We start from the raw sequence: 10,669 nt of genomic DNA, 5'->3' as shown, positions 1-10,669 counted from the left end.
TAATGGCTAGACTAACCTCATGTGATATGAATGACTAGCCGACTCCACGCGGTATCACTCGCGTGGTTCCCGTTCCCGTAGGAATACGGGCATAATATTAGCCTTCCGCGATAAATGGGTTATCTAACGTAGAAAGAATTTTTCAAATCAGACATTGGACAACACCATACGTAAGTATTTTCTTCCGCATAATATGAGAAACGAATCGACACCCCGCCTTTTCACCCAGTTCCCGTTCCCGAGAATTCGAGAATAAAATATAGCCTATGACATTCAAAAATCGTTATTTTTGAGTGTATCGTTGTAAGTCGAGTGTAAAAATCGTTATTTTGGGCTATATGGCTTTCTAGTGGTAAAAGAATTTTCAAAATCGGTTATGTAGATCCGGAGATTACCCCCCACATTACCACAAACATTACCTCTTTATAATATGCGGGTGCTGGTAGAGTCGTGATAGCCCAGTGGATATGACCTCTGCCTACGATTCCGGAGGGTGTGGGTTCGAATCCGATCCGGAGCACTCCAACTTTTCAGTTATGTGCATTTTAAAAAATTAAATATTGCGTGTCTCAAACGGTGAAGGAAAAACATCGTGAGGAAACCTGCATATCAGAGAATTTTCTTAATTCTCTGCGTGTGTGAAGTCTGCCAATCCGCATTGGGTCAGCGTGGTGGACTATTGGTCTAACCTCTCTCATTCTGAGAGGAGACTCGAGCTCAGCAGTGAGCCGAATATGGGTTGATAATGACGATGACGAATATGCGGGTATGCCTACCACAGACTAGACTTGATTCTCATCGAGTATATGGAATTGCTAAAGCCACAAATGAGGTCTGACTATCACAGGCCGTCGTTCTATTGCCTCATCATTAATCACGCTCAAATTGTATTGGAACTTTGCGGTGGTCGTGACACAACAGACAAAGGGGGGGACGTGTTATTTCCAGACATTGACTTCCCCCTTTTGGATTCGTTTTGTCTAAAAATCAAAGGCAAGCAAAGGTTATCAGAAGGTTATCTGAATGACAATAAAATACTTTGCTAAGTAACTTGTTAAATGCGTGTATCTAACAGACACCCGCGGTTTCACCCGCGTAGTTCCGTTCCCGTGAGAATGCGGAGATAAAATAGAGGCTATATATGACGCTTTCAAATAACGTGTAGTGGTAAAATAATTTTCGAAATCGGTACAGTAGGTTCAAAGATTACCCGTTACTACTCCGCAAACTTTACCTCTTTATAACATTAACTATTATATGAATTCTCATATACGAATAAAATATCACCTACGAGACTCACAAATAACATGGCTAATGGTAAAAGAATTTTCAAAATCGGTGCAGTAGGTTCAGGTATTCTCATATAAAACAACACAACGTTTACCTCTTTTTATTATTATATAGTATAGATATTATCAAACCTGCCCCGAGTTCAACCACTAAAATTGTGACACTGTTTATTCAAGAGGATGGTTGGTAAACGAACCCAAAAAATAAAGAATATTTTGTCAAAACATCTGTCAATCATTTTATGTCTATTATTCTGTCTAAATAATAAATTCAATGAAAAATTGAGCCAACTATGCCCAAAAGCACAACAGAAGAACTCACAAGGTCGAGTGACAAACGCCCCCGAAGTTCTAGCAGATCAACCAACGCGCCCCTCCATTTTACCTTCCACAAGCCAGGATGCCATGTCGAGAGCTGCTGTGGGGTCTGCAACCTCTTCCCAGGAGTACTCCTGATAGCCTTCTGCCAGGTTCTGGTGGGATCTGTCCTGCTAACCTTGATCCTTACTCACGGGAAGCAGTACGATGAAATGCATCTAACTCCAACTTCACAGTGTAAGTTCATGTCTTTCTAAGCGACTTAAAAAAAGGATTAGGTTCTCAATTCAACGCATATGTTTTTTTTAATGTTCGTTACCTCTTCTAATAACTTCGACATTTATTAACCAATTTTGAAAATTATTGTTTTGTTTGCCAGAGTATACGTCCAGATTGGTACCGTTTCATTTTCATGACAATCGGAACAACATTCAAAAGGCTCAACAGACCGAGCACCACAAGATGTCATGAAATAGACACTACATTATTATATTTGAGCAAATCACTGGATTTTGCACCAAACACAGAACCGATCTGCCCTCTTTCTTGTTCATTTTTCTCTTTTTTCACCAAACTCACTACCACCGGATTCCGTGGTCGTTTTATTTTTTTATTCCGTCGCCATATGTTGTGATGCGCATCCTAGGTATATGCTCGTAGCTCATGTTTGTTGAAGTGATAGCTTCTTGTGAGGTTAACCGTAACGCGTTACGGCGCCATTCTGTCTGACTCCCTTTTCTGAGACGGCAACAGGTTTAAGTTATCACTTCTGTCAAGCGTCCCAAAACGCACTTTTTTTTAGGAATGTCCATCTACGCCCTGATCTATGTCATTGTTGTGGCTCAAACTTCGCTTATTGTGTTCTTTCTGACTTCTCTTTCTGATACGGCAGCAGGTTTAAGTTATCACTTCCGTCAAGCGTCCCGAAACGTACGCAATCCACGCTCTGATCTATGTCATTATTGTGGCTTAAACTTCTCTTATTTTAAAGTTATGAGCCTGGCTACCGGCGCAGTGCTGAGCGGCGTCACAGGTGCCGGCCTTCTGCTGATCGTGGTGGCTCTCACCGAGAACTGCAGGGCGATGCTAGTGAGTATTGTACCTAAGCATGCATAAGATCCTTAACTAGGGTAAGCATTGTATCCGCCTCTTTAATCCAGTGGTTAGCCCATGTGGTTTTGGACCACGAGATCCTGGATTCGAGTTTATGTAATACTGAGAGTTCCCTAATGGTTGGAGGTCATTGGATCAGCTTTCACCTTCACGCAGGAAGTAAAACTAAAAGGAATTGTAATGATATTAACGGTTGTAAATTATAATATTACATGATTTTTTTAAAGAACCTTCGGCAGAACCTTCCTTCTGAACCGGTGGTAAGGTCTTTACGAATAGTCACACTTGACGTTTCAAAAATGCTTGTAAACTAAGCCTACTTGAAATAAAATTTTGATTTTGAGCTATTCTCTCTTCTGCGAAATTTTCAGTAAACATTCTCAGTTCAGTACCGGACAGTTGGTGGTGTTAAGTCCCCGTGCCTCGGAGAGCATGTTAAGCTCAGTTTTTCTCTTAGTTTTCATTTCAACCTAGGATTCGAATCCTGGACCTAGTGATCGGAAGTCACATAGGCTAACACTGGACCTAAAGTACCACTGGAAATAAAAAATTGTAGTAGAGGAGCCCGGGATGCTAAATTTGCAGTTAATAAAGCGTCATTGGAATCGATTAGATTTGGTAGATTAGATGATAGAAAGAATAAATGGTTATATACTTTTTTCGCTTTCAGCGATGGGAAAAAAACTAGAGACTTTAAAGACAATTTTTGTTACTTCGGCTTACTGAAATCATCATAAAACATGAGCGATTATTCTGGAGATTAGTTCATTCAGGATAAGTAAAAAATTAACGGCGCTCGTGGTTAGATAACAGAAATATATATTAATTTTGTAACTTTAAAACCCTCCCATTCCTTAATTATACGCTCATAACGCCAGTTTTTCGAAATACACACCTTTTAGCTATCAATTCACCTACCTTATATTAATCTGACATGCTGGTTGAGTATTTCTGAAGTTAGTTTTGTTTTTGGTAGCCCTAAACGTACCCACCAATATTGAGGGCTCATACTTGGTGGAGGTACTCAACAACGTGCAAGATATTCTCCCTTATGTTTATACGTGCAAGGTATACCCTGTTATGTTCATCTGCTGCGCTCGAGTAACTACAAAAATCCCCCCTTCGGCTCCTCGACTATTGGAATTTGTCAGTTGTTACGCAGACAATCGTTGTTGATTAAAACGCTGCCAGAATAGTTGGTAAATGTAAACAAAGTTGCAAAAAAATGTTAGCTCTTTTTCGGGCGTACCTACATTTTTGTTGAAAATTTTAGGAAAAAAATGGTATTTTCAGACGCGTAAGTCCGAAATTCTGCGCAAAGACTGCCCGGGGCCGAATTTCAATCTAGCAGTTGCGCTGAAAAATTCACATTCGAAATATTTACCGTGCCCATTTGTATTTTTGTGATACCAGGGGCGTATCTAGTATTTTTTATGTTGATTTTTTCTGCTATGTTTAAAATTAATATTTTTTTAAATGACCAATAGTCCTCTTCCTTTACAATGAGTCCCAAAGACTGTTAGGAGTGGGTCAATATATAAAAAATATAATTTAACCCCTCGGTCTTTGAGCTCAGAGAAACAATACATTTGCGTCCCGTCACAGGGCTGCTAAGATTGTAATAATCAATATTTGAAAAACACTTTAGTCAGGTGTTGAATGTACCTGACGGACCTATGTTATGTTATGTATATATAATGTTCTACGAAAATGACGTTTTCATATAACAATCTGAGTTAGTATTTGTACCAGCACTCAGTTTGCGATTACCAGATTTGTACCAGCTAGGCTATTCTGTGACGATATTTTTATAACTCGCAAGTGCGAGTTTAAAATTCACCTCTATCTATCTCTGTTTAAGACGATACTATAGAATGAGAAAGATGGCAGTGAATTCGAAAGTAGAAAGTGAGTTATAGAAAACATCGTTAGAGAATAACCGTGCAGTTCCACCTAGTAGCTTTTTCTGACTTCTGCAATTTACGACATTACTATTTTCCTTAAATTGGAGATTCTATAAAATCAGACTTCCACACCCTACTTACGGCCACTGCGATTTACAAAGGAAGACCAACTTTCATAGTTATCACATTTAAGGGGGGTTGTACCCACCCTGACTACACACCCCTAATACTGAATGTGTAGTAAAATAATAGTAAATTTTCGACTAACAATTACTACAGGCTGTCAATTATTAAGTTCACGTTGTTCTAACACAATATATCAACAAATTGGATTGGAATATTCAATTTGCAATATTCAATACTGTTTGATTTTGACGTTTACAACTAACGTTAGTTATCTGTATTGGTAGTATGAAATGTAAACACGGTACGGAAGCAAATTTTATTACGATGTATCGGAAATTGTAATCTTGTTTAGGAATTTGAATCGTACGAATAATATGAATGGGAACGTTTGCATGTTTTTGTTGGTTAACTATGTTAAACTAGCTGATGCCACGCGGTTTTGCCCATGTAGTTCCCGTTCTTGTGGGAATAAGAGGATAAATTCCTCTCTGTTACTCGTTGAAGGTATAGCTTTCAAATGGCGAAAGAATATTCGCTCAGTGTTTCTTTTTTATTAATTATATAGTAACTAGTGGAATTCAGTTTTCACTTATCCCGCGAGAACTATATTTTTTCTTCGGGATAAAAAGGAGCCTATGTGTTAATCCAGGGTGAAATCTATTTTTCATTACAATTTTCAGTTAAATTGCTTCAGTAGCCGCAAGACAAAGGAGGAACAAACATACACAATTACACACATACACAAACATTTACACACAAACTTTCGCCTTTAGGTATAATATTAGTGTGACATATTCTAAATAAACTGCTAAAATTAAAAACACTATACTTATTTTTATATAACTTGGCACAGTGATATATTATAATCTAGAATAGCACAATACTTTCATCTCGGAAAACAAATTAACGCAGACAATGTCATGTATCAGCTAGAACTATTAAATACGAGTAGATTAAATCTATCTAATTTGTTTACTTCAGTCTTAAGCTAATGATTACTTCAGTTAGTATTTTTTTTAATTTCGCAGGTGTACCTTCTGGTTGCGTCTCTGGTTTGGTTGGCAATCATGTCTCTTGCGGTCTGCAAGATAAGTAGAGCCTGCGTGAGGTTCCAAGATGGTGAGTTCTGCCAATGTACGACGCCAACGAAGTAAGCAGTAGGATTGGAGAGTTCCAGACCAACACGGCTATTCTCTAACGATATTTGAACTCGCAAGTGCGAGTTTTTGAATTCGCCGCTGTCTTTCTCATTCTATAGTATCGTATAAAACAGAGAGAGATAGAGATGAGTTTGAAACTCACACTTACGAGTTATAAAAATATCATTACAGAATTGCCTAGCAGAAATCACGGCAGGAGCGACGGGCGCGCTTTTTCGAACGTCAAGTCCCTACATCATCAGCAACCCATGTTCGGCTCACTGTTGAGCACTCAGAATCCTCAATCAAGTCTCCTCTCAGAATGAGTGGGGTAAAGCCACCACGAGGACCAATTGCAGGTTTTCTCAAGATGTTTTTCCTTCGCCGTTTGAGACAAGTGATATTTAATTTATTAAAATGCACATAATTACACACAAAAGCTATGGAGGTGCGTGCCCCGGACCGGATTTGAACCAACGCCTTCCAAATCGATGCCCAAAGGCAGAGGTCAATCACGTATCTACAATTCTTACAAAAGGCATGTGTATTTGAGAACATATGTCAACTGATGGGTGGTGATGATGATTTTATCGATTGTCATCTGTTTCAGCGCCAAAGATAAAAGACGAGCAACATCGGCTGGCTAACCTAGCTTGCGTTAGTGGACTGTGTACGTTTATCGGAGCAAGTAGGTGGCCATTTTGTTTAGATTTTTACCTCATTCAAGTAAAAGCTTCGCGCTTTTTGCTGAAGAATGAAAGTTAGAGCCAGCGCTATCGAAGTAAAGTGCCTGCTACTTCACCCGAAGTGCTAGTTCAAATTCATTAGTAATATTTACACACTCATCGCTAAGAAGAGTATTGTTTTTAGCCCTTGACTACAATCTACTGATGGTAAGTGATGATGCAATGCGATAGAAGCGGGTTAACTTGTTAGAAGGAGGATGAAAATCCACAATTCTTTCGGTTTCTACACGGCATCGCTTGGCGGTACGTCTTTGCCGGTAGGGTGGTAATAGCCACGGCCGACGCCTCCCACGTACCGGACCTGAACCAATTATGAAAACCTTAATCGGCCTAGCCGGGGATCGAACCCTCCGTCTTGTAAATCCACCGCGCATACCACTGCGCCACGGAGGCCGTCAAAGTTGGTTTTCCATGCATCGTGTGGACCATCTATTTCATCCAAGAACTATTATAATAATAGAAAATAAATGTATTATCAGCTTACTTTAATGGCTCATTAATAATAATAAAAATTTTAATAAAAAATTATTCAACCGACTTACAACTCAAAAATTAACTTAAAATAAAAAGCAAAAAATAACATCTTACCTATGTGCTACCTTCTGATAAGTTTGAAGGCGGTGCCAAGCCAGTGATGTTTTAATTCAAGCCGTTTAAATTACAAAAGGACAATGGTCTATTTCCAAACAAATTTTTGCTGACATTTTTTTTAAGCGTCTATGAATGAAAAAAATATAAAATGATAGATAATTATTTTCTTAACAATTTATTCTTATGGTTTAATATTATGTGAAGTCTGGAATTCGAGATATTTATGTTTGAAGTTTTAGAGGTTATGTTTTGTCAACAACGAATAGAGACCTACTTTTTAAATTGAAGTCTTAATTATTCCACGATTATGAAGCCGGGTATTTGGGTTCGATCGAAGAACATAAAAAGTAGGTTTGATCCCCATTTTTCTCTTAGACATGGATAATATACATACTTTATAAAAATTAATATAATTAAATCTAAAAATCAACGTGGAATTTAATACAATAGTGTTTTAAGTCAGTAGTTTAGCGGGAGAATCGGTGTCCATAAACATAAGCGGTCGTTAAAAAAGAATGTAGGTACAGAAAATCATTTGATAAGTATCGGAAAAATGCAACAAGATTTACAAGACGCTTAAGTACGCAAACAACGAAATTACGACGCGATGTGACAACTGACTTACAGTTCACAGTTGAATTGATAGTGCATGACTTGTCATAGGTACACGTAAAAGTATCGATACTTTATAGTATCGATTAATGATTATCGATCTCCTTTCGATACTGTTATTTTTGTAATCAATAAGTAATCTTCAGGAAATTACTTACTATTTTTACTTTTATTTAAAATCATGTCGAACATACTTAAACAATAAATACGTTTGTAAACACTTGTTCCTTTCCTTTGATTATTAAAATATATCATATGGCTTACTGTTGTTAATAATTGTTATTAACATGTTTGACTATTACATTTTGTTTATTTTATTACTTAAATGTAAAATGCCGCCAAGTAAGAGTGAACTTTAGCAGTATTTTGTCATGATTAGAAATAAGTAATTTAAATTAAATAGGTGTACCTATTGCATTTAAATTAATTACTATTTCTTGTTTGAAAATCAAAATATTTTATATATATTTCAAAATAATTATATTAATTCGTCATAAATATTAGTTTATATGTTTGTTCTACTGAAATTAAACTGATGTCATTGAATACGTGTAGTTCTATGACGATATTTTATTCGATTCGATACTGGCTTTTCGGTATCGTGCGCGTCCCTAGTTGTCCGATATATGCAATATTCGTATAAATAGTATGGTTGCCATACTCAATTATTTAAATGTAATTGATGTGAATATATTTTAGTTTTTGGGCTTAATTAGACCTTTTGCTCTGTTTCATAAAATTAAATAAATTATTTTCTACAAACTGTAATAGTTTACATTAGTAGACGCTTATGAATTCTATCAACAAACACCAGACCATTGTCCTTTCTGTGGTTCTTTCAGAAACGGCTTTAATTAAAACATGGCACTGTAGCCCAAACAAAAGGTAACTGGAAAGTTCCCCCTGAAATTAAACCCTTCAAAACAAAAAAAGAATTTTCAAAAAATAAATAAAAAAAAACATACAGCCGAACGTAGAACCTCCTCCTTTTTGGAAGTCGGTTGAATATACTTAGAGGTACAATTATCCGCCTTCTTTAATATAACGGAAGTATATTTAAGTGGGCAGATAATTGTGCCTCTTAGTATATAATTTACTACTACGAGGGTAAAACAATAGGTAAACGATTATAAAATAATGAAAAAATACCATAAAGCAGCACGTCCGATATTAAAATAGCATTTAAATATTTTTTTATATCGTATTCACTCGAACCAAACTAAAAGCTAATTACGTATAAGATAAAATGTTTATCGGGTATCGATAGTGTTGCGTACACTAATGTGAAAGCTGGCATTACGGTAAAATCTGCACAAGTGCAATACACACATGTGCACTGTAATTAGTTAATGCACCGCTGCAGTGAACCGCTCGCATTGAGGCAACCACCTCATTTTCCATATTTTCCTCCTCTTTTTCATCCCCTCTAGCACCTTTACAGACGTTTTCAATAATGATAATTATACTGCTATAATAGGCAAATGAAACATATTCTATCAAACGAAAATAAGTGAAACATGGCACAAAGCTCATTTATAATCACAGATTCTAACATGTGTTTAAAACGCTTAAAAATAAATTAATATTTGTTTTTAACTAAGTAATAATTAAAAAATAGGGGGCGACATATACCCACGTTACGCCACTGACCATTATTTATATTATCTAATATTACAAAGAAAATTTGATTATATGTTTGTTTTTATACATTGAATAGGCGCTGTAACTACTGGATCGATTTGAAAAATTCTTTCACTATTAGAATCCTCCAAATCCCTGATAAACATAAACTATTTTACTCCCACGGGAAAAGGAACTATGTGCGTAAAACCGCGTGGCGTCTGCTAGTATATAATCAAAATAATAGTATTTAACCCATATTCACCTCACTTCCGAGCTTGAGTCTCCTCTCAGAATGAGCGGGGTTAGGCCTTAGTCCACGCCACCACGCCAAAGCGGGTTGGCAGACTTAACACACGTAGAGAATTGATAAAATTCTCAGGTATGCAGGTTTCCTCACGATGTTTTTCCTTCACGGTTTGAGACACGTGATATTTAATTTCTTAAAATGCACGCATTACCTAACTGAAAAGTTGGAGGTGCATGCCTCGGACCGGATCCGAATCTACACCCTCCGGAATCGGATGCAGAGGTCATATCCACTGGGCTATCAAAGCACGGCAGTGTATAATACTTTTTTTAATTGTAGGTAAAGCTAATGTCTAATTTATGTTGTTGCAGTTCTTTACTTCTTCTCTTTCGTGGTGGTTTTCAGTTTCTACCATTTCCGCTACGTGCGCCGCGCCATACTGATGCACGAGGCAGAATGTGAATAACAAAATATACTCTACAATAATATTACAAGACTCTTGTATAAAGGTCGCCATTGACGGTCAATTTTTCTCACGTTTCTGAAAAGCAAACGGCAGTACCCACGCGGCATACTATACAAGTCATGTACGCAGTGACCAACTCACAATCAATTACAGGCGTGGGTGCTACAGAAACGTGAGAATAATTGACCGTTTGTGGCTAGCATAATCTACATAATTATACCTACAGTATAGCCACTTTAGAACAAGGTTTCATGATGATGTTTAAAGAATAATATAAATAATCTTTGAACATGTACTTAGTGTGTTTTTCCTTATTTTTCTACCCGGGAGCACTAATAGAAGAACATTTTGAGACAGCTTGTCCGGGAAAGTATTCATGGCTGCTTATTTCTGCGATTATGTTAGGCGATATATATTTTTAATAACTTTACGGCTCTGAGTTCTAGGTTGGTTAATATAGCAAATTTTTTTTTAATCTCAAGTTTGTAAATGTCT

At 37.0% G+C, this 10,669-nt stretch overlaps 1 protein-coding gene across 1 annotated transcript; it reads left to right on the top strand.

Moving 5' to 3' along the window:
- Nucleotides 1-1,582: 1,582 nt before the first annotated feature.
- On the top strand, nt 1,583-10,252 carry LOC112045996 (uncharacterized). Its single transcript, XM_024082434.2, has 5 exons — nt 1,583-1,844; nt 2,599-2,696; nt 5,779-5,869; nt 6,500-6,577; nt 10,080-10,252. The coding sequence occupies exons 1-5, from the start codon at nt 1,583-1,585 to the stop codon at nt 10,172-10,174; spliced, it is 624 nt and encodes a 207-aa protein (XP_023938202.2). The 3' UTR covers nt 10,175-10,252.
- The last annotated feature ends 417 nt before the right edge of the window (nt 10,253-10,669 follow it).

The sequence above is a fragment of the Bicyclus anynana genome, chromosome 8, assembly GCF_947172395.1.
Source record: "Bicyclus anynana chromosome 8, ilBicAnyn1.1, whole genome shotgun sequence".
Classification (NCBI taxonomy): Eukaryota; Metazoa; Arthropoda; class Insecta; order Lepidoptera; family Nymphalidae; genus Bicyclus; species Bicyclus anynana.
The sequence above is the reverse complement of the archived record's forward strand: the minus strand, read 5'-3'. Positions and strand labels throughout refer to the sequence as shown.

Coding starts and splice junctions, on each gene's coding strand:
- LOC112045996 (XM_024082434.2), top strand. CDS start 1,583: ATGCCCAAAAGCACAACAGAAGAACTCACAAGGTCGAGTGACAAACGC. Junction 2,697..5,778: donor AGAACTGCAGGGCGATGCTA/GTGAGTATTGTA, acceptor TTAATTTCGCAG/GTGTACCTTCTGGTTGCGTC. Junction 5,870..6,499: donor CTGCGTGAGGTTCCAAGATG/GTGAGTTCTGCC, acceptor CATCTGTTTCAG/CGCCAAAGATAAAAGACGAG.